This window comes from Ceratotherium simum, chromosome 8 (assembly GCF_057802395.1).
Source record: "Ceratotherium simum simum isolate JZ-2026a chromosome 8, ASM5780239v1, whole genome shotgun sequence".
NCBI lineage: Eukaryota > Metazoa > Chordata > Mammalia > Perissodactyla > Rhinocerotidae > Ceratotherium > Ceratotherium simum.
In genome coordinates, this window is record NC_141907.1 from 65446724 (window position 1) to 65471174 (window position 24451).

The 24451-nt window shown below is 39.3% G+C and overlaps 1 protein-coding gene across 1 annotated transcript; it reads left to right on the forward strand.

Moving 5' to 3' along the window:
* Window positions 1-2121: 2121 nt before the first annotated feature.
* FGF5 (fibroblast growth factor 5) lies at window positions 2122-22909 on the forward strand. Its single transcript, XM_004430875.3, has 3 exons — window positions 2122-2479; window positions 10195-10298; window positions 22562-22909. Exons 1-3 carry the CDS (start codon window positions 2122-2124, stop codon window positions 22907-22909), a joined length of 810 nt encoding a protein of 269 aa, XP_004430932.2.
* Window positions 22910-24451: the final 1542 nt, after the last annotated feature.

A 24451-nucleotide genomic window follows, 5' to 3' on the forward strand; every position in this document is an offset into this window, starting at 1 on the left:
GACAAGAGCCCGAATCGCAGCTCCAGAAGCTCGTCCCCAGAGTGGTATTGGCCTTCCAGGTTTGGGCAGAGAGCTGATAGTGCACCTGGGCCAGAAGCCACTCTCCTGCTCTTTCAGCAGACTCCTAGGGAAGAGGAGGGGGAGAAACAATCAACTGGATTTGCTTTGGAAAATGTTTGCCACTTGAGGCAGGGGTGGTAGACTGTGTGACACACAGGGGAACTTACTGGTGGCATAGAGCAGCACCAACGGGCGGCTGACAGCTTTGTCACAGACCCAAGGCCATCACCTGCAGAGGGCATGGTATCCAGGCTCAGCATCCTACAATCGTTCACCCTGGAAAGAGATAACTTCAGTCAAGCGGACTGTTCTGAGGGACCGCCTGTGCACTCTCAATGTCCACTTCCAGGAGTGCTTTGTAAGGGGCTGCCTATCCATGGCTAGTTAAGCCAGAAGCACAGAGCTTGAGCCTAGAACAGTGGAAAGAGAAGCGGTGTTCAGCCTAGGGCAGCATCTTATATAGTGTGTCCGGGGCATTTTGCCCAGGCTATGCACATCTATGTACCCTTTCTTCCCGGCAGTGGCTTCAATAAGTTGTCCAGACGACTGTGTTTTAAGCTGCCTTGATGTTAACTATTCTAGCCATGGAATATTTCCAATACTGAAAAATCTACCTGCATTTCAAATGCTTTTCATTGCTGAGATAGGAATCCTTAAGTGGGTACTCAGTGATGGATAAGGCCATATCTTAGCATCAACCTTGGCTTATGTGAATTGACCTTATTGGTCAAAATTATGGCATTTTCATTAAAATCACCAATGAATAATGTATCAGAGTGTAGTTTAAAGCTTCAAATATGTTTTCAGACAGAAAATATTACAAGAATGCAAGTCAGGTATATTTCTCAGATAAATGACAGTAGGGGTATTGCATACAGGGAGATTCTCGGTTCTCAGGTTTCCTGAAATCCAGCACACACATCATTAATCATTCATTGGGGTGGGTCCTTCAGTCAGTGGCAGCTCTGAGAAAGCTGAAGCGAGCCATTAGCTAATCCTTCCTGCCAAGGGGATCCTGGGGCTAGAGAGGACAACTGGACAGTCAGTCACATGTGCTGGTGCCCAGACCCTGCTTCTCTTGCCCCGCTCCGAGCGCAGGTGAGCATGTGCGCTCACCCTCCCAGTCACAGACCAAGAGCTTCCCAGAAAGAAAAACAAATTCGGCATAATGTTTAGCGCGACCGAGAGTTTCCAACAGGAGAGCAGCTCGATTAGTGGCGTAATGGCTCAGGGTGGCTCTCTAAACGCTGAATAAACCCATTCCTTAGCTCTTTAATGAATCAGTAACAACAACAAAAACAGCCTTCTCTCCCCAATGCACCACACCAAAGCCTTCCCAAGCTGGGCTGCAAATCCTTGTTTGGTTCCCCGCCGCAAGCACTTGAAGCAGTGACATCTCCCGGGGGAACGCAGTTCCCGAGGGGCAGGGGCTGTGATAGGCGGGTCGGCTGGGCAAAGGGAACGGAACCTGGAAATTGGGTCCTGGTACGTTGCAAGGCAAGGGTGCATTGCTGGGACGCAAGCTTGAGGCCGAGATGGGAAAGGAGGAGAACTCACTTCCATGTTTCAACCCCCCATTTCCGTCGCTGCCCCTGGAGGATTCAACTGCGTTGGCGCCACCGGCAGGGTGGCCGTGTGGCGCGTGAGAACTGCTGGGGTGCGTGGCCCTGGTGTGCGCGCGCCCAGCGTCGGGGTGCAGCTTCTCTCAGCAAGGCTTCTCCTCCCACTTGCTCTCTCCCACCCCCTCCCTCTTTCACACCCCCCGCCCCCGGGGCCGCGAGGCTCCCTCCCCGCACCGGCCGGAGAGTACACAAAGCGGCGGGTGAGGGGAAGCTTCGCAGGCGTGCACAGAGCAGTGAGATCACTTGCGTTATAAATATCCCAGTGCCAGCGCCGAGATCCATTCGGGTGGCCTCTCTCTCTCTCCCCCTCTCCCTCTCTCTTCCCCGAGGCTATGTCCACCCGGTGCGGCGAGGGGAGCAGCGCCAGAGGCACGCAGCCGCGCGGGGGCTACAGAGCCCAGCCCTGCAAGATGCACTTAGGACCCCCGCGGCTGGAAGAATGAGCTTGTCCTTCCTCCTCCTCTTCCTCAGCCACCTGATCCTCAGCGCCTGGGCTCACGGGGAGAAACGCCTCGCCCCCAAAGGGCAACCCGGACCCGCTGTCACTGATAGAAACCCAGGAGGCGCCAGGAGCAGCCGGAGCAGCAGTAGCACGACGTCTTTCTCCTCTTCCTCTGCCTCTTCCTCCCCCGCGGCTTCTCTGGGCAGCCAAGGAAGCGGCTTGGAGCAGAGCAGTTTCCAGTGGAGCCCCTCGGGTCGCCGGACCGGCAGCCTCTACTGCAGAGTGGGCATTGGTTTCCATCTGCAGATCTACCCGGATGGCAAAGTCAATGGCTCCCACGAAGCCAATATGTTAAGTAAGTTGCTCTCTCTCCTGCAAAACCCGTCCTAAGCAGGCGGCGGGAGACTCGGGAGGGACAGCCGGTTATTCCCTGGGCCACAGGCGCACCTTCCGGAGCCCCGGCCCGTGGGACTCTACTGGCCGTCGAAACAGCTGGGCGGGTTGGGTGGAGATGCTGTTACACGGCGCGCACAGGCGCACCCCTCTCCTGGGTATGAGGAATGGCGATTCCTGAGGGGTAGGCTACCCGGAGGCTGGTGCACAGACAGGCATCTTTTCTCCAATTTGCCCCGGTCCCAAAGAGGAGCATCCAGCCTGCGCCTGGAGAAAAAACAAAAATCTTCTTTCTCCTCGTTTAGTTTCTGTTTACCTTCTGCTTCTGTTTACTAGGCTAGCATTTTTCATCAGGCGTCAAAGTGCACCCCTATTCCCTGCCCATAACTGAACAGTTAATATTTTTTTAGAAGAATCAGATCTCACAGAATCCCCCCCAACAGCCACCATAAACCCCAAATTAATGTATATATAATTTATATATGTATATACATATATGTATGTCTAGTGCATATATATATTTGCACTATATATATAAAATATATATGTATATTCTAAGGGAGACCAGGCATCCCCTGCTTGGAAGAAGACAGTGATCTGGAAAACTGGACACGTTTAGAGAGGGCGACGTGATGGACATTCGAATTATTAACTCCAGAGTTGGATTTAGCAACGTTTAGTATCTTGAGACCATGACAACACCTTGTTAGGAAGACCCGTCAGCCTTCTGTCCCCAAGGACAATTAGGGGAAAGTTCTTTACTTTAGAGGAAACTCAGAGGAGGTTCAATTCGGTACAGGTGCAAATTGTGTAGGCTTTTGTAAGCCAAGTTTTAAATTTTCTTTTTGAGTTTTCTCATTAGCTCTCTCTCTCTCCCTCCTTTCTCATCTCCTCTTCCCTTCCACCTTATCTGCGTTTCCAGCCGGTCACGGCCACTCCCCGGATTCCTCTCAATGCCTCTAGGCAGCTGAGGGGAGAGATGATTTGAGGTTGTAAGCGGTACTTGGGCGATCTCTGCGGGGCTTTTCCTCAACAGGACAGATCGCTCTTCTAGGCCGATTTAGTCCACCAGATAGAACCACAGCCGGGGCCTCCGAGATACCCAGGGAGAGCAGAAGCAGGGCCAGGAGATAGCGCTGCGCACGGTCACCCGGCTCTCGAGCGTCAGCCTGGTAGCTCCCAGGTGTACCTAACTTGCTGCATCTCAAACCAACCACTCCATAGGCCATTGGGCTTCTTCTTACCCACGCTCCGGAGGAGCGCGGGCGCCGCAGCGGGGTTGGCAACCTGGCAGCCGCCTCCGGAGCGGGGTTGGAGTGCGCACGTTGGTGGGGTGGCCGGCAGGCAAGCCTCCTCCCCGGGGTTCAGGAGGCAGGGTATGCATGACCGGGCGGTTCGCGTAGGCAGAGGAGCGGGTCCGCGCCCGCCCGCTGCCCCTGTCTAGTCTTTCGGGTTGTGCGGCTCCCCCTGACCGTGCTGCGCATGGTGAGCTGGCCTGGAGCACGAACCCGAGAAAGGGCCCTGCGACGACGCCCCAGCGAATCCCAGGGCCTCCCGCACGCTCCTTAGAGAACCGGTTTCCACGTTTTAAGGTTCATTTTGCTCTTATCAAATAACTCCCCATCTTTGGTGATAAAGGGCAAGATTTGTTGGAGGGAAGGGGGAATTTTCCGAGTTTTCAGTGAGAGTCGCGTCTATTTCCGTGTTCACTTTGCCCTTCTCGTTTTGTCCCACCCAACTCTGCGTATTCCTCACTTCATGGAATCTTCCCTCCTTTCTCTCACATGAAAACTTTTTCTATTCTGTTCTTGTAGTTTATCTGCGAAATCAGCACCAGCAGAGAGATAACTTGTGGGTTCCCAAGGGAAGACCCAAAGTTAGCATGCAGATTAGGGGGGCAAAAAATGTTGTCTGGGGTGGGTTTCAAGTGTGCTAGGGATCTCTACACACCAGATTCGTTCCCAAGATATTCACCTCTTTCTCTCGGAAGAAACCATAAGTGACAAAGATTTTTGCAGTTTAGGCCTTGGGGGGGAGGGGAAGTTGTAGACAACCATAGGAGGGAAAATGAGAACAGAGCAACAAAGAATACATCTGGCTACCTGTTATTTCCAAGGTACAATTTATTTTAAAATCTGCATTGAAAGATATCTACAAAAGAACAGGGATAATTCCTAAACAGTGCCTGGATAAAACTTCCTTAATTTAACTAACACTTTCCTAATTCATTCCAGTTTACAACAGCGTTTCACAGTTTAGTCTGTGGTTTTTTTTTTTTTTTTTTTTTTTTTGTTTATTGCAGTAACATTTAGTCTGTGTTTTTTTACATGGCTTGCTATCATTCACTTATTCATTCATTCATTCACTCATTCCCCAATATAGGATACCTACCTCACCAAGCTTGATATTTTGGTTACTTTTGGGTTAGCTGGAGGATTTTTTTAGTTTTGCCTTCCATGGGTTTTTCTCACAGAGGTAAGCATAACTTAAGTGTTCAAATCATGGTGATTTTCTGCTTTGTGATGTCTGGTGTCTAATGCTAGCTACTTTATTAGATTTCGCTACCCAATATTGATCAAGGAAGAATTTATGGAATATGTCATGTTTAGTGGGATGCCATGTAATTTGGAAATTTCAAATGGGTCTTTGCCCTTAAATCGCTGTGAAAGAGAAACAGAAGCCTGTTGAATGCAGTTGGTCATAAACCTCTTTGAAGGCAGCCCTAGATGGGTTCCTGACGCTTATGTAAACTGAGGCATTGGTCGTAGACTATTGGTTAGAGTAGATGAGGAAACATTTGTCTCACAAGAGACATCAAGAGAGCTGGGTCAGGGGCCACAGAAGATACACCTCATCATCTAATTCTACTGTCTGTGAGTTAGCAATGATGGAAAATTTATATTGTTTTGTCACAGCTTGCTACTTCAGAAAAGAGTCAAAACTTTGCCATGAGACTGCATTCTAACAGGCTCTTTTAAACTTAATTTTCTGTAATATTTATCAGATAGAACAGATTAACATATATATACAGTATACATATGTTTCACAACTATCATTTGACATTAAAATTTTTGTAAACTGTGAATATTTTCTAGTTTTGCCATCAGAAGTAGACTCTGGCTATAGATTTTGAAACATAATTTGTTTAGTTAAGGTATATCAATTAATATATTCATAGCTTCTAGGTTTTGAAGACAGAAAAAGGAATTGAGCCCATTGTACATAAACTCTTATTATATGGAAATACTGGAAAGGATAAAGAAAGATGGACAATTACAAGACAGATGATAAAATCCGACTATTGAATAAAAATAAAGGCTTTGCTTGAATTTATATGCTTTCAATTTAGTTTCAGTACAGTGCTTCTGCTGACTTATCTTGGGCCACTGAAGAATAGACTATCAGGTAATTGTTAATTTAGGGAGCAAAAGTTTAAGGCTATGGCTACACAAAGCCAAAGTGTTCACATAAAATATGAAAATTCCAATCACGTATTTTGGCTAAATAGAACTCTCAATTTTATTGATTTTTTAAAAATATGAATTCATTATCAATTCTGGTGTCGTGTAGAGTCCACCTTTACATAGTGCTCCGAGCCTAGATAAACCGGAACCTGTATCTACTGTATAGAAAAACTCAAGTGGAAGATTTCCATGTTACTAATATAATCAATGAAGACTGCTGAACTGGATAGTTCAAGACTCAGATTTGGTGATGACATAGCATATGTGGTGTTGTGTGAAAGCAAGTAGAGAAACTTCAGTTTTACATTATTTTTCTTTGAAGATTTTCAGATGGGCTGTTGAAAGCTTCTGAATACATGGAATATCTGTGTCTTTCTATATCTTACTCACTAAGAAAAGGGAGAAGTCTACATAATTGTTGTCAACCATCATCAACAGAGTCCTATTGTATTAAAAAATTTGGAGGAAACTAAGTCAAAAATCTAGCTATATTTTTTCTTACTGAAATAACTTACTTTGTAATTCATGCCTGTGCTTGTAAGTGGATTAAACAGTGTGTGTATAACCTGAAAGACACCAAGTTCTTGCCTCCTTCAACCTAGATGTCAACCTCAAAATTCCACCAACAGAGAATAATTCCTTTTGTCAAGCATCGCCCTTTTCTTTTGATCTTTTTAAATGTGAACACCTTAGGAAAGATAACACATTGTCACTAGCACTTTAATGTGAATTTATAGTGATCCTCTCCTCCTGCCCCACTCCCCAAGCAGGGGAGAGCCAAAATACTAGGATAGTACTAAAACCCGTGTCCATACTTGTGTGCTGTGTCCATACTTGTGTGTGTATGGGGTGTCCCGAAAAGAGAAAGAGAGGTAGTGAAATGGTCAAAGAAAACAGTCCAATTTAGCAAACGTTCATTGACTATCCATGATCTGTGAGACAAACTTGGCCTTCCACAATTTTGCTTAGGGGTATCATCTTGGCATCCATAACGTGAATTGTAAATTTCCATCAAATTTATTATTACTGTCTCCTAATGATAAGAGTCCGTAAATTACTGAAATTAAAAAAAAATCAGTTTTAGAGAAATATTTTCTGGGATTTATATATGTGTGATTTAATGCACATGGGTTTAAAATATTATGTAGAATTCTTTAGTGAGTTACTGAAATTTGCTGTAGAAAATCAATAAGCCAGTGATCTCTTGGGGTGGGGCAGGAAGTTGAACTGTGGGACTCGTTAGAATTTGCATCAATACTCTAGAAGAAAAGCCATTGTAATATTACTGTTGAAATTACTTTGGAAATTATGATCTTAACGCCATAATTACATTGAGATTTAGATCATTCCAAAATTGCCTATGTGAAAAGACAATTATTTCATCTAATCTCATCTTTTTTCTTTCCTACATTCTTCATAATTTTACATAGAATGATATATGTAAAAGTATATTTTTTAAGCTTTCAATTAAATATAATTTTCTTAAAATTATAAAATCCTTTTGTTCTTAGGCAATACATCATTTTTATACTGAAACTTACAAGAAAAGAAACTATGCAGTATGTAATAAAATAATAATACTTTCACATATATTATTTCATCTTCCCCATATTTAAAATTCATTACAATGCAAATTTTATATAACATATACACATAGAATGTACAGTGTGTTAGGAAACAAGTTAAATGAGTCAAAATGGATCTTTCTTAAAAATAGAATATGTTAGTTGTCAGAAACCAATAGTTCACATAGGCAAAGCAGTGTTCCCATTAAATAAATATGTATAAAGCCCTTTTGTCTTGACTTCTTAAATGTTAGCCTGCAAACACATATACTTAATGAGAATTTTGTCTTTTATGCTACCATGTATTTTTTTTTTCCTAATACACAATAGATTTGCATTTACAAAACCAGGTAATTTTCCAGAGAATGGAATGAAAACTAACAATGTAGAACCATGAATAAATTGGTGGAAAATATACAACCAAGTCTCTTTTCTACCAACTCCATATTGTCTCTTTGGTAGCCATCATTCCACACATAGATGATTTCTCATGTTCTTCCTATTTTGTTTTTTTAATGCATTTACACAGTAGTCACAATTATATCCCCCATCTCCCAAATATCTAAAATCATTAATGCTGTTCTCAATATCATTCTATAGTTTTGATAGAAATATAACTTTGTATCAGATGTTCTATTCATGCTCTATTTTTTTTAATTTTTTTTATAATTATTTATTTATTTATTTTCCCCCCAAAGCCCCAGTAGATAGTTGTATGTCATAGCTGCACATCCTTCTAGTTGCTGTATGTAGGACGCGGCCTCAGCATGGCCGGAGAAGCGGTGCGTCGGTGCGCGCCCATGATCCGAACCTGGGCCCCCAGCAGCAGAGCGCACGCACTTAACAGCTAAGCCACAGGGCCGGCCCTATTCATGCTTTATTAATAATCTTATTACAGCATATTACATTTACATCGTGTAGTGTACTTAACTTTACAAAGCATTCTGTGTGCTTTGTTATTATTTGATAAAATTATAATGCTTCTAAATCTTTGGGTGTGCATCACAGTCAAATAATCTGTATAGTAAAATCTATTGTAGACAGCATTTTGAAAATATTTTGAAGAAAAGAACTTATGAGACAACAGTTTCTTTAGAAGTTTTTTTCTAAAAGCAAAAGTAGCCCCTTTCTAACAGTTTTTAGAGTTTTTTTCCTTTTAAAGAAACATTCACTAGTAAATTGGTAGCTGCAGTTTTCTTGAGATGTGTTTTATATACTCCAGGCTAAGAATGCTTATAACTAAAACAATAATTCTGCTACTCTTTTCCCCCCATGAACTTTCTGATCAAATATTTTTAAGAAATCAAGTTGAATAAATAAGCGACAGTATTTGCTACAATTATCAGTATTAGCTCACAGTGTGCAACATAAGTGCTCAATAAAAATATTCATATGTGTGTATTTATATGTCATATAAATGTGTGTCCACAATATACTGCTTTTCTTGTAAATTGAATAATTTTATATGTACTTCAAATACTGCAGGAGGAGATTATTTCAGGAAAATCTGGTGAATTTCTCTATTCAGCAGACTCTTACTGAGATATCTTAATTAGTATATATGCTCAAAATAGTATAGATTGAAATGTCGAGGTTTTTTTTCCCTCCTCCCTCCCATCGTTACTTCCTTCTTTCCTTGCTTTCTAGGACAGGTCCCTTTTTACCGCTAGTAAACTATATTATTTTGTCCTTCCCCCCCCCCCCAATTTGATGTAGGCAATTAACAAAAAGCACTACGCTTTTCTTGTGTTCATATAACATATGTGAATTTATGATAAGCAGGCAGGAATTCCAATTATATACAGACTATGAGTTTCAACTTCTTAAAATATTCTATCAACTGGGGTGTGTGATTCTTTTGACCAGTGGATGTGGACTTTTTAAATTGTTATAGGAGACAGAAGGACATTGACTTGATAATATTAACTATGAAATACCAAATATAAACAATAATGTAATAAAATATCTCATTACATTTTTTTCCAGAAAGGTCATTCAAAATGCAAGATATCTCAAACCATAATCCATTAAACACTTCATTGAGCCAATAATCCCAAATTATTTATAATGCTTTCAGGATTTTGTAATGTGTAATCTTTAAATGAGTTACTCACCAAATGATTGAGTATGGTATATATTGATTTGTACTTTTATAATTATGATAATTTGAGAACAGGAATTTTTTATATAAATAAGTATTATTTTCAAGGTTTTCAATGTTTTATACTAGTCTTGAGTACAGACTTTATGTGCTTTAATAGTAAAAGTAATGTATTATCTTTGATAGAAAAACAATGCATGAGAATTATTTTGAAAAACATTTAAGAAGTCTTTTCAGTTCTTTTAGAACTTGAAAAGATTCTATTGTGAAACATTGTTTACTAAAAGGGACTTATAATTTGTAAAAAAAAATACTAATGAAGCAAAACTAAATTTTTGAATCTTGAAATTTATCATTTTAAATGTACAGTTGAGTGCTAGCATTTTCTTTTTTACATAATGAATGTCATGAAAAATAAGAATATTAAATACTCTTTTAAAATCACAGTAATAAGGAATGGAAAGAAGCTATGTAGAAATTTAATTCTACAAAAAATAATGGTATATAGAGGAGTCTGTGTTTTATTTTGGGATTTCTGTCATCCTAGGTATTTTGGAAATATTTGCTGTGTCTCAGGGGATTGTAGGAATACGAGGAGTTTTCAGCAACAAATTTTTAGCGATGTCAAAAAAAGGAAAACTCCATGCAAGTGTAAGTAGAACCACTTCATATTTGTTAAAGGTGTTGTGAAGATTTTACATTTGTAAAATGGAATGAAGTGATTTTCCAAATTGGTGGCTAGGACAATTTGCCTAGAGAACTTAATGTTTTTTGTTTTTGTAAAATTATATGTACCTTTAACCAAGAGAATTGTATGTGTTTTTATAAGTAATCATTTAAGTATTTTATTTACTTGAAAAGAAGAGTCCACAAAAAATTTTAAGAGTAAGTGTATTTGAAAACAGCATTCTCAAAGTGATTGCCGCTATTTATTTCTTAAAGGTGGTCCAAGTAAGGAGAAATATTATGGAAATAACATAACATTTTAAACTTACAGGTTTGTGGTGATTGTGTATGTGTGTGTTTAATAGATCAGGTTCTTATTTAATTTTTTAAGCTATATATATATTGTCAAAAATTGGGTCTAAATAATATAACATTTTCGTATTAATAAGTATGGAGGGAAGAAGCCAATTAATGGGAAGACTTTGACTTTTATGGAAAAATTTTATTTGATCCATTTGAGGAATTCTCATCTTGGATTTTTGTTGCATCAAAAACAAATACTTCCTAAAACTATGGAGACTAATTATGCACTTAAAAATTTTTTTGGATCATTTTTACATTTTGTAATCAGTTTACAAATTATAGATTTCTGTGCTTTGTTCTGAAAATGCTCATTACTCAGGAAGCATTAAAACATTTTAAAGATAATAAAATACATCTAGCTTAGTTTTCCCACTCACGGATTCTGTTTATTTGTATTATTTGTATTTCCCACTCACAGCACTTAAAAGGGATTTATTCTTTTTCTGTAGTATACTAAGTTTTGTCACATTAAATTATTTTAAAAAGCAATTCTTCTTTAATGCTAGTCCTTTATTCCTTACTCCCTTTAATTTTTATTAAATAAATTGGAGAAATATCACTTTTTCAGTTTTCAAAGTATATAGGAAGTTTTAATTGAGTGCAATCATTGAAACTTACCATTTATAATTTCTATTTACAAGACTTCTAAAAAATTCAATGAGAATTTCACTTGGTTCAATGTTTAAGACTTTCCATTTTCCTTTCCCTAGCATCTAAATGTAGTTTGCTAATGCCTCTTGGAGGAGGTGGTAGAATTCAAGCTATTTCAGCAGTTATTTGAGGATTAAACGAGAAAATACATATAAAGCTTTTAGAACAGTATTTGGACATTGTAAGTGCTCGGTAAATATTACCTGTTATTATATGATAATCGAAATAGAATCTAAATATGATAAACTACTAAAATCTCAGTTTAAGATACATGGAAAACCTTTGTTTACCTCTTTAATCACCGATTTCAAGAATTATAAAAATATTTACCTATTTTATTTTCTGAGCTGGTTATTATATTCTAGTAAGCTATAGTATAGCATTCATAAAATAATTGCTCTTTGATTCATTCATTCATTCAAGGGGCAAAGTTCTACGTTGCTGTGGAAAAGTAGGACATGCCACTTTATGAAAAAAAGATTTGATTTTTAAAAATCCACATACAGAATAGAAAACAACGATTGAACACATCTGCACAGAATAACTTTTCCTCAGTCAACTTTAAGGTTGCAAAAGATTGAAACACCTTCGAAATCTAAAGATCATAATAATATGCAATGCATGTAAAGAAACTTTTCTCATTGGTTTGTTTTGGGTGAAGATATTAATTTTTAAAATATTTAATTTGCCCTAGTGCATGCAAAAAATAGACTAAACTTGGGCCAGCTTAAGGAAAATTGCCACGGAAAGCAAAGTAGTACAAATGGATGCCAATTAGAAAGGTCAAACCGAGAGGTTAGGATACATGATTCCTCTGTCAAATGCAAGTAACAAATTTCCAGAAATTTGACCCAAATGTCTAAGGATTGCTGGTCGAAATAATGCAGATAATGCAAAAACAGCATCTGTTGTTCTTTCTCATCTTGGCAGGCTAAAGTTATTTCATGGAATAATGACGTCTAAACAGCACATAGCAAGTCTTGCTCTTGTCACTCACGGAAGCTCTTTGATATGAAAGTCATTCTGATGACTTTGAGCTGAATTGTGGATAAAAAATTAAGCCCTAAGATTATGTGGATTCTTTTTCAACCAATTGTCCAAGCCCACTTTCTCTTATCTGAGCTTTGATTAGCACTTTTCTCTAGATGGAAAACTAATTAAATTATAAAATGATTTACTCTTAAGGAGGTTGAATTTAGATATAGTATTAATCCTAGCAATTATCAGTTTTATGCCTAGATGGTTTCTTTCCTGTTTTCAGTTTCTAGTTAAACGTGTTGAAAAATTGTTCTTATAACTTTAAATGTAATTATTTGATTTTGTTTTGATTTTTACAAAATTGCATCATCACTAAAAAGCCTAAAAACCCTTATACTTTTAGGATTAAATGTGTTTCTTGAGTTGTTTTAAATTAGTAATTGTTCAGAGGCATTTAAATAATACTTTATAATCATTTCACTATATATATAATCATCAAGTTTTACATCTTAAACTTATACAATGTTATATGTCAATTATATCTCAATAAAACTGGAAAAAAATTAATAAAGAGTACTTTTAGGTTCTATCTACAAGTAAATGTGAGCTTAAAATGTAAAGAAATCATATAATTCTGGGGAAAGTAAGCCCATAGTGTATTAAGAAATATTCGTGGATAATTGTAGATTTTCAACTTGGTTTTTATAGTAACAATCAGAATATTAAAAATTAGTTACTAGGCAGAGATAATGTATTTGCATAGTTCTTTAAAATCTCTTTCACTCACATTATCTCATTACCTAGTTAGATGAGGAAAGACTCTCAGAGATGTTAAATTTTTTCCTAAGTTAACACAGTTAACAAGTGATTGAACCAGAACTATATCCTTTTTAAATTCTTTTTCTCTTTAAATACTGTAATGCTTAGTAGGTAAAAGTTAGCTTTAAAGAGATATTATGTTTTGTTTGGAACTAATGATATTGTTTTCACCTATTATTTAATAGGAATTAATAATTGCATGGTTTAATAATATTTTCATATTACATTTTAAAGAATGAATACTTTGGTCATCCTTAGAATATTTTGCTTGTTTCTCTCTTTCTCTCTCTCTCTTTCTCATTCCAAGCTCTTTTTTGGAATTGTTTTTTCCCATCTACTTCTGTGTCTTCAGTACTTGATTTTAAAGTCTAGAAAGGAGGGGATGTGTCCACCACAGAACTTATCAGAGTCACAAACGTTGGTTATTCAGTGTGATGATGAGTTGCATAGGGAACCAAACCCGTCTCAAGATGAACTTTCAAAACAGAAAAGAGATCTGTTTTGTTCACAGAAAATCTTCATTTAGAAAATGCTTCATTGTCAATGGACACAAAGATGGTAAATAGAAATATCAGCCCAGAACAGTTAGATTTAGGCAACATTTATGCTGGTTGCCTTTGTGTGCTAAGTTTGGTAATTCAGTAAGAGAAGTCTTATTTGAACTTCAACCACCTCAGTGTGCACTGCACCCTGCACTCATTCAGCCCACATGCTCATATTAATCTACATGCAGCTCTCTTAAAACCTTGGCTAGTGTACTTGAAATATGCAATGCAACCAAATTCCTGCCATGCAGGTTTTTTCAGCGTTCTTTGCAAGGATGAAGGTGTATGGTCTTCTCCTTCCCAAAATGCCTTGGGAATCATTGAGAGTAGGAGTAGAAAACTGCTTCCTAAAGAGTCATGAGGGTTAGTCAGAGCCTTGACTGTGACCTCTGTTCTCTTTCTCAACTCGTTTCCAGGCTGAGGTACCTCGTGGAACATCCTTCTCTTTCTGTCTATCTCTCTTCTGCCTGTCCGTTCCTGCCTCCTCCTTACTCTGTTCCTGCTCTCTCCTCAGGTTTATTGTCTTTACCAAAAATTCCATAGGAGCCCGCCCTGTGGCTGAGTGGTTAAAGTTCCACGTGCTCTGCTTCGGCAGCCCTGGTTTGCAGGTTTGGATCCCTGGCACCGCTGACCTACTCCACTTGTCAGCCATGCTGTGGAGGCATCCCACATACAAAACAGAGGAAGATTGGCACAGATGTTAGCTCAGGGCGAATCTTCCTGAAGCAAAAAAACAGGAAGACTGGCAACGGATGTTAGCTCAGGGCAAATTTTCCTCACCCAAAAAAAAAAAAAAAAAAAAATTACATAGAGAGCCTGTCTGGATTTATCTGAGGTGGGTCCAGATGTAAGAGTGAAAGGCCTCGAGTGGTGGTTCAGAGCACAGTTCAATTGCCCAAGCCTGAATCCCACTCCACCACTGTGTCATTTTACTTAATCTTTCTATTCTTGGTTTTATCAGCTGTAAAAGAAGGAAAATTAAGGTAACAATCTATTGTAATAGTTGACCATTTTAAATGAGATAATCATACAAAACACTGAGTAGTGCCCGGCAAGTATTCTGTACTTACCTATTAAAAAAGATCTTCCTGAATTTGCTCTCAGGCAGCTGTTTGATGATCCTCAATCTCCTCTCTTAGAAGACTTTCTGATTTGGGGGTCAAGCAGCTGTGACCCCTCAGATATTTGGACCAGCCCTAAATCCTATTTATCATTAAACTTTTTTTCCTCAGGTCCAAACTTTTTGCGCATACCATAGTCCCTTATCTCCTGGGTTTTCTTTTTTCCAAGGAACACAATTTGAAAGCAAAATTCTCAGGCTCAAGCTCTTAGAGAAGCAAGGAATTCCTATGGTCATAATCTCATAATTCTTTCAGAGCCCTATTGTGTACCTTGTTTTCTTCCCTAAAAAAATGTACATCCTGGAAAAGGTGGTTATCATGTATTCTTCTGTCTCTTCCTAAAGTATACATGATAGCTCATTGCCTATTGGGGAAAAACATTTTAGTTTAATTTAAAGATCCAGCGAGAAGCATGTGGCAGAATTATTTTTGTTTCTCAGGGGTTTAGGGGGATCATGTTTGGAAGGAAAGCTAATTGCAGAGTTTACGAAACAGGCATGGAATGTGCGTTTGATCAGCCCTAAACAAGGACTAAAACTCCTCCTCTCCTTGTTTCAGAAGGTGCCAGCTGGCTTGCCCGGGATGAGCTCTGAACTGGACTTCCTGCACTTGGGGGCAGAGTGAGGAGGAGCCAGCAGCCCCTAAGGCTGGGCATGTTGGGGAAATGGAGGCTTGAGCAATAGTTATCATCATCATTAAAAAATAGCTTATTAAGCACTCCACTCTTCCAGTCGAGACCATGAGCTGTATAAAGGCATTCGAATGGAAACTCCTCTTGCCCTCTAAGAGCTTGCGGTTTACATAGTAAAATCGAACGTCTAGTAATTCAGGCTCAAAAAGGGGTTCAGGGCTCTGCTTTTGCAGTAAATACCAGTTTTCCCTTAATTTCATACCATGTGAATCTGGCTGGGGGGCCTACATTATTGAGGAAATCTGGGTGTGGTGAATTGACTTGTAGCTTTAGAAATCCATTTCGGCGTAAAGCGAGAGATGGTGTCACATTTCTCTGATGGTTTGGGGAGTGGCGCTTGTTTTTCATCAGCATTTTAACGTGGAGCAACTTCAGGACAGGTAGGACACACAGAAGCCTAGGAGATGGCCTTGGGTTTGTAGGCTGTTACGGAAAGAGCTTGAGTCTGTGAATCAGAAGATCTGAGATTTAAGTCACAGGCCTACCCTGGCACTTAATAAATGTGGAGCTTTAGATGAATAATTTTCTTTACTTCTCTGACTGGAAAATCAGATAATAGCATCCTAATAGTCAGGGAGTTATCGTGAGAATGCAATATGTTAAACACCTGGCACATAGTAGCCCTCAATAGCCCAGCTTTATTGACTTACTAAGAGCATCAGAGGGAAAATGCCGATCTTATATCATGTTTCTGCAAGTGTGGGCCTCACCTCACCTGCATCAAAATCACACAGGATGCTGGTTAAGGCTGCAATTCCAGGATCTCACCTCAGACTCACTAAAACACAATCTCTGGAGATAGGGCCCGGAGAATCTGCATTTTGAACCAGCTCCCTGAGTAATTTTAAGTCAATTCATGAAGTTTGGGGGAGGAGAAATCCTTTGGTTGGTATTCTTCATCACCTTACCTCAGGTTGCTTTATTATTAAATCCAACTTGTATATTCTCTTGGTTGCTCAGTATGAAGAACTGAGATATAAAATGGACAGATGTTCAGTGCCAAGCAGGAAATATGGTCATGCCCTGGAGATGGCATGGTGTGGCTGTATCTGACCCATATGAGGCTTATATGGTCAAGAGTAAAAGGCAGCCCCTCTGGGTGCATGCTGCCCTGTACCGGGGCACTCTGCTTCAGAGCAATTGGAGCAGGGTCTTGCTTTCAGCCTTCACTCAGCACCAAAGCTGGGTGACTTTGTGCAGGGAATATCCTGTACAACCACACAGAACAGCCCAGGCTAAAGGCACCTGGCCTGGCAATGAAAGGAGGAAGGGGAACCAGAAGGAGGGATGTATTCAGCAAGAAAACATTGCTTAGAGAACAATTTGATCTATAATTGTTTTTTTTTTTTGATGAAGAAGGTTAGCCCTGAGCTAACATCCCTTGCCAATCCTCCTCTTTTTGCTGAGGAAGATTGGCCCTGAGCTAACATCTGTGCCCATCTTCCTCTGTTTTGTATGTAGGACACCACCACAGCATGGCTTGATAAGCGGTGCGTAGGTCCATGCCCAGGATCCAAACCTGCGAACCCCGGGCCATCAAAGCAGAGCATGTGAACCCAACCACCACGCCACCAGGCCAGCCCCGTGTTCTATAATTGTTTTATTACGGTCTATTTGTTGTTGTTAGAGCCCTTGAGTCGATTCCAACTCCTAGCGCCCCTGAGTACAGCAGAGAGGAAACCCACCTGGTCTTTTTGGGCCATCCTCTCTCCTTCTGGTGCAATATCAGACAATGCTCCACTGCCATTCATAGGGTTTTCATGGCCAATTTTTTCAGAAGTGGGTGGCCAGGTCCTTCTTCCTAGTCTGTCTTAATCTGGAAGCTCTGCTGAAACCTGTCCACCATGGGTGACCCTACTGGTATTTAAAATCCCGGTGGCATAGCTTTCAGCATCACAGCAACACGCAGCTGCCACAGTGTGACAACCGACAGACGACAGATGCGTGGTGCGGTTTCCTGACCAGGAAATGAACCTGGGCAGTGGTGAAAGCACCGAATCTTAACCAGTAGACCACCAGGGCTGGCTATTCCAGTCAATAACAACATTTTAATTATTTATATTTGGTTAATTACTTCTTAACTTTATAAGGTTTTTTTCAAGAGAAAGAGGCAAATCAAAGAAAACAAAGTGAAATAATCAAAATTGATTAAATACTCCACAAACTCCAAGATTTATACCACTGTTAGTCCAAATTCATTCCTCTTTCTATACCTCCTCCGTAGACTGCGTCTTTACTTCCATGGTCGCACATAATGAGAATTGGTACTTGAGGTTTTAGAAAGTTTTAAAAAAATATCATTTCAGAAAGAATTTTCTGTTTGGCTTAATTGACCCTCAGATTTCAGTTAAGCAGAATTAATCTTTTCTAGAATATCCCAGTTCATCAAATTTGACTTTCTTTGAACTGAATTTGATCTTTCTTCTAAACATCCATTGTGTGCCCACACTGTATAAAGAGATGAGTAGAATCAAGGCCAAGTGTCCTTCTAATCCAAAAGTTCTTGTTTTTCCTAGTAGCACTGTGTTTCCCCGTCCTCTGAATAATTTGGATATTCAAGCAAAAACAGTTTGGTTTGTTTAAGTTTTATTTGTTTTTTCAATAAGGACTGTATTAAATTACGCAGAAATTAGCTGATTTGAACATTTCATTTTTTTGTTTTTTTTTGTGAGGAGATCAGCCCTGTGCTAACATCTGCCAATCCTCCTCTTTTTTTGCTGAGGAAGGCTGGCCCTGGGCTAACATCCGTGCCCATCTTCCTCCACTTTACGTGGGACACCGCCACAGCATGGCTTGCCAAGCAGTGCGTCGGTGTGCACCCAGGATCCGAACTAGCCAACCCCAGGCTGCCGCAGTGGAGCGTGCACACCCAACAGCTTGCATCACTGGGCCGGCCCCTGAACATTTCATTTTAATTTTGCAATTATGGCTTGTTGAATGGAACTTGTTTTTACACTTGCAAGATCAAGGAGAAATTAAAGAGAAAAACACAGATCATTTAAGTCAGCAAAGAACATGGCCAGGACCGTTCTTTATCGTTTTTCATTTTAAAGTGGCAACTAGCAAAGCACATGGCATGTGATTGGTCACGTGCTGTCAAGTTGGCTCCTACACCTGGCGACCCTATGAATGAGTGACATCCATAATGTTCTGTCCTCAGCTCCTGTAGACTCATGCCTTTGGCTGCCTTTATGGAGTCAATCCATCTCATATTTGGTCTTCCTCTTCCTGCTGCCTTCTCCTTTTCCCAGCATTCTTGTCTTTTCCAAAGAACCTGCATTCTCATGGTGTACCCAAAGAAGGACAGCCTTGGTTTTGTCATTTTTGCCTCCAGTGATAGTTTAGGCTTAATTTGCTTTAAGACCCACTTCTTTGTCTTTCTGGCATGTGATACACCGTCAATAAACATCTGTTGAATAAATTCACAAAAAATTGAATTTGAAACAAAGATAGGGGTTCTTTACAAACATTTTAATGATTGGTTTTGTTGTAATGGTGGATGGTGATAACGGCAATGAGGTGACGGGGGTCCTGATTTCAATAACTTATTTGAAATTTGACTCCCTCTCTATTTCACACCTTCACTGTAGAAAAAGTCTTTATGTCAACTTCACTTTTTCTAGGGAAATAATATAGTTGTATTATTTAAAAAGTATATATTTTGCTAAAGGACTTATTATAATTCAAAGGAGATTTTAAAAATTAAAAGTAGCCTGGAAAATCTACTATCTGAAAAACAGATATAATGGTAAATGTATATATAGTTAAATACCTGTAGCTAAGACCTATGCTGCTTAGTGACCCTCTGCTATAAAGATGCTTCATGTGTGACATTAGGGACAGACATGCACTGCTTAGGGTGACCATTTTATCTGAACAAGGCCAGGAATACTGACAGGAACAACTGATTCCTCAAGGAGAAACCAAATCTCCTGATGAAAAACCTCATTGAAATGTTTGTTTCAAATGCTTCTGTTCCATCGTAGCTGGAAGAATTTCTCAGACAAAACATTAAATTAGAGGTTAATTAAGAAAGCCAAAACAGTCTGACTCCCTTTACTCCTGTTTTAATGTGGGATTTGGAATGGCTGAGGGGCTGCAAGTCATGTGTGGGTCCTTAGAATTCTGAACATCTCCCCCCCGTGTGACAGTTAGGTGAACTTTGAAAAATCTAGAGCCTGAACAACCATCTTTCACCTTAAGAATGAACTTTAGAACACAAATCTCGAGGAGGAAAAGAGAAAGTTTTTAGATGGAATAATTTTAGCAGGTGGAGACAGTGGGGTTTCACTCATATGAAGACCCTGAGATGGAACTGCTGTGGGTTTAATTCACTGTGCTGTGTGTGTGCATGCATGTGTCTATTAGCCACTTCAATAAAAAATGACATGTTTTCTCTTTGACACTGTCACGGAGGAAAAAAAGGTTAAATAACATAGTACACTTAAAAAACCTAACTGTCGACATTGAATCAAGCAATCATTGCTATCTCTATTTCAGGAAAATGGATTTTTGTGAAACAGGGGCAGACGTATGGACAAAGTATGGTGTATTATATATTCTGAAAAACGTTTTTCAAATAAATTTTAAGAAAAAAATCTGAGGCAGGGTAAATATACCTTCTACTCTTTTTTAATGAAATTCCTCACACTTTTCTAAAACGCTTATCCTTTTATGTAGCACAAAACATTCTAGATGGCTATAGCTTTTATTTTAAAATAAAAGTTCGGGATTATGTAATTAAATGTGAGGGCATTTAAGTCCTTTTTAAGAGCTAAGCAGCTGTAGACAAATCTATGTTTGACTTGTAAGAAAGTCTTTTTAATAAAAAATAGGGACATTAAATGTGTGCTCTTCTAAAGTGATGTCAGCATAGCACCCTTGGCCTGGACGGAGGCTGGTGGGTTATGATAGGATGAGAGAAAGCCATAGGACGCGGTTCTTTAAAACACCTGCATCCTGCCTGCTAGAGATCAGGAATCACCAGCAGACTCGTGGAAGTTCTAATTATATAGCTTCATAGCTCCCAGATAAAGAGCTTTATTGATTGAGCTATACTTCAGTGTAAATAACTTGGGTAAACTGTCATACATAAGGCAAATGCGCTGTTGGAAATGCTCTGAAATTGGTTGTCTTCTGATATTGTCAGTACTTCGCACAAGTCAAAAATTCCATGTGGGCCTGGTCCGGAGGCACAAGCAGTTAAGCGCGTGCACTGTGCTTTGGCGGTCCCGGGTTCGCAGGTTCGGATCCCAGGTGTGCACCGAAGCACCACTTGTTAAGCCATGCTGTGGCCGTCCCATATAAAGTAGAGGAAGATGGGCATGGATGTTAGCCCACGGCCACTCTTCCTCAAGAGAAAAGAGGAGGATTTGCATCAGATGTTAGCTCAGGGCTAGTCCTCCTCACACAAAAAAAATTCCATGTGGCTATCAAGACTAGGTCTGTGTAGATTGCCTCGCAGTGTTCAGACTTTCAAATTACAGTATTGTGATCTGTAGTGCAGAGAAAAGTTTGGCATTATGAGAAAAAGCAGGAGAAAAAAGGACTTTTAATTCCAGTATATATCTCTTGGTCTGATATAGAAAGTATATCATATATATATATTTAGTGTTTCTCTATATAGACGTCAAAAGATTTGGTATTCCCAAACCCAGGAACTCTATACAAATGGTGCTTCCTGAAATTGTGAAACCTGGTAGTCTGGTCTAGGATAGGAATTCTAATTCTTGGGGGTTATGGACCCTTTTGTGTTTGATGAAAGCTACAGATCCTGTCCCTAGAAAAATATTTAGATTCTCAAAATAGCCCTATGGAGTGTAAGGATTGTGGATAAGGAGCCTAAAGCTAAGACCTCAGTTGGCAGAATTGGTATTTGATGGCATGTCTGTCTGACTCCATGATCACGCTCTCCCACCATACCACAGTCCTTCAATTTCCTCAACATGGCAAACTAAGCCTTTTTAGAGCTCCTACCTGCCCACTTTGTCAGCCTCATCTCTTGTTCCTTCTCCCATGCATCCTAAGTGGAAGTCACACTAACTACTCATAGTAGTGTCGTGCTGACCTGTGAACACACTGTTCCGGCTCCCTGAATATCCTTTCTCACGTCACCCGCCTCGCTAATACCTCATTGTACTTAAGTCTCAGCTCAGATGTCACCTTTTCTAGGAAGACTCCCCTGCCCTCTTCCCTGCCACCTCCATCCTCTTGGATGCTCTTCCTCTATGCTATCATGTACCCTCGGCATACACCTGTCATAATTCCATTTATCAAGCTGCACCGTGACGGATGTCTACTTGTCTACTTTTTCCACTATTCTGTGAGCATTTCAAGGGCAGATACGTTTGTGTGTGTGTGTGTGTGTGTGTGTGTGCATCTGCACACGTGTGAGAGACAGAGAGAGAGAGAGAGAGAGAGATCTGGCTGAAGTGTTGCTAGTGACTCCAAAAAGTAATTTTTTCTTTTTGGCATCAAATATGCTCTCCTGCATAGCTGTGTGAAGATATATTTTTTTCCTAAGGAACTCTAACACATGCAATATTAATAGGACCATATGCTACCCCTCTCTCAGCACGGTAAATCACACTGATAATGCTGAAAAATGTATTCTTGTTTCAAGGGAATAATATGACCCCATTTCTCTGAACATGAATTCATGTTGCACTAGTCAATTGTTTCTTAGTAATATAGTTCTATTTATTTTCTTGATGGCTTAAGAGTGAAAAAAAACTTATGTTCAAAGTTGATTTTTTAACTACAAATTTCAAAGTAATTTAAAAACAGTAATCAAATTTAAATATATTGAGGTCTTATCATTTTTATATACATTGATGTTATTTCGCTAAGGACATAGTAAACATAAGTTAGCATCACAAAGATGAATAAAGTAGGAATGTAGAAATGAAAATCATAATTTAAAACAACTTTAAGAAAAGCAAATACATCTTTAGAAAAGAGAACGGAGTAGAAGGGCAAGGGCCAATGAAATTCTTGGTTCTTTACAGTACAAGACCTCTTTTTATTACATGCTGAAAATATTATGACTACTTAAATTTCTTCTTTTTTTTTTTTCCCTAGGCCAAATTTACAGATGACTGCAAGTTCAGGGAGCGATTTCAAGAAAACAGCTATAATACCTATGCCTCAGCAATACACAGAACCGAAAAAACGGGACGGGAATGGTATGTGGCCCTGAACAAAAGAGGGAAAGCTAAGCGAGGCTGCAGCCCCCGGGTTAAACCTCAGCACATCTCTACCCACTTCCTGCCAAGATTCAAGCAGTTGGAACAGCCAGAACTTTCTTTCACAGTAACTGTTCCTGAAAAGAAAAAGCCACCTAATCCTATCAAGCCAAAGGTTCCCTTTTCCACGCCTCGGAAGAGTCCCAACACAGTGAAATACAGACTCAAGTTTCGCTTCGGATAACGTTCATCTTGGCCTTGTGAGAAACCATTCCTTCTCCTCAGGAGTTTCTATAGGTGTCTTCAGGAGCTCTGAAGAAATGTTTTTGGACACAGCTTCAGCTATCCTACACTGTATTGAAGTCAGGTCATTTGTTTCAGTTTAACTGAAACAAAAGTGTTTTCTGATAGGAACTCAACTGGAATTCTTTCTACCAATATACGGAGCACACTGCTTCAGTTCAGGAAGACAGAAAGCCTTTTGCTTTATGCTTCGTACATACTAGGGCTCTGTATTTTCAGAAAGTTAAACAGCGTGGACTACGTATTTTTCTGATTTTTACAGATCAACCTAAAAGAACATACATGATACATTTTTATTTTTGGTTTCCAAAGAATATTTTGATGCAGATAAAATATTTTATTAACTTTTGTTTTTGGCTTTTTTGTTTTTTTAAAAAAAGTACCTCTGCATTGAGCATATTTTCTTACTTTTATTATTTTAATTAATATGACTTAACCATTTTAAGGCAGTTTATGAATTATAAATGTGTTTATAGCCCATTTGTAATATGTGGATTTCTTTTTCATTTTTCTTATTCGTTGCACTTTTTTATTATTATTTTTTTACCATACCTCAGATAATGTAAGTTTAGTTCTACATCATAAAATGTTTAAATTTTCATCAACAGCACCAAAGGCTCGACTTGGATTTGTGTGTGTGTGTGTGTAAATTCATGACATCATGTGGAATCCTACCCCTTTGGTGGCTGGGATCTAATGGGTTAGAAGTAAGGAGAAAACGTAAGGACTTTTTGATGAAATTAAAAGTTGAAGATAAGGAAAAAGATTAGAGGCACAAGTACACTACGTTTGCAGGCATTTATTGAGATCTAATTCTGCCTTGCCTTCACTTCTCCTTTTATCTACCCCCTGCCCTTATTCTTGAACAGCTGGAGGAATACATTTCATTCTGTCCATCAGGCATACTATGAAACTGGAGTGATTAAAAATACCTCTTCTATGACCCTCTGCTATCTTCACTGTATAGATCCACAGGGAGCAACCCACTTAACGGAAAAACACAGAGAACCGAAGGAGATGAATCGTGTAACAGCTATCCATGTCAAGCCCCATTGTCAAAAATATTCTTATTACTCGGCCAAACATGCTTTGAGTTTCCTATCCTGAAGGTAACTATTCCAGTGAATAGATCTGCCCTTTTATAAGGAAACTTTCTGATGTACATTAAAAAAATAGCTGGGCATGCGATATGGGAACTTTAATTTGGGAATTTGATGATTGAAAACGGCACTTAATTCTCAACCTAAATACCGAATGTTGGGCATAAATCACAGAAAATTTAACTTAAGGGAATTTGTATAAATTTATTTATTTTCTTGGGTAATCACTTCTATGGAATTCTGTGAAATACAAATGTTTATATTCAGAAGTGTGGCAATAAAAAAGGTATAGCTAATGTTTAGAAGTATGTTTTTCATAGGAAGAACAGAAGAGTTCATAGACAGTTTGTGGTTTGTATTTAAGCATGCTTCTTTTATTTTAA

What these genes read in the sequence shown, in the direction of transcription:
- FGF5 (XM_004430875.3), top strand. Translation starts at nt 2,122, where the DNA reads ATGAGCTTGTCCTTCCTCCTCCTCTTCCTCAGCCACCTGATCCTCAGC. An exon ending in CCACGAAGCCAATATGTTAA is followed by an intron (nt 2,480 to 10,194) that starts GTAAGTTGCTCT and finishes CTGTCATCCTAG; the next exon opens with GTATTTTGGAAATATTTGCT. An exon ending in AAGGAAAACTCCATGCAAGT is followed by an intron (nt 10,299 to 22,561) that starts GTAAGTAGAACC and finishes TTTTTTCCCTAG; the next exon opens with GCCAAATTTACAGATGACTG.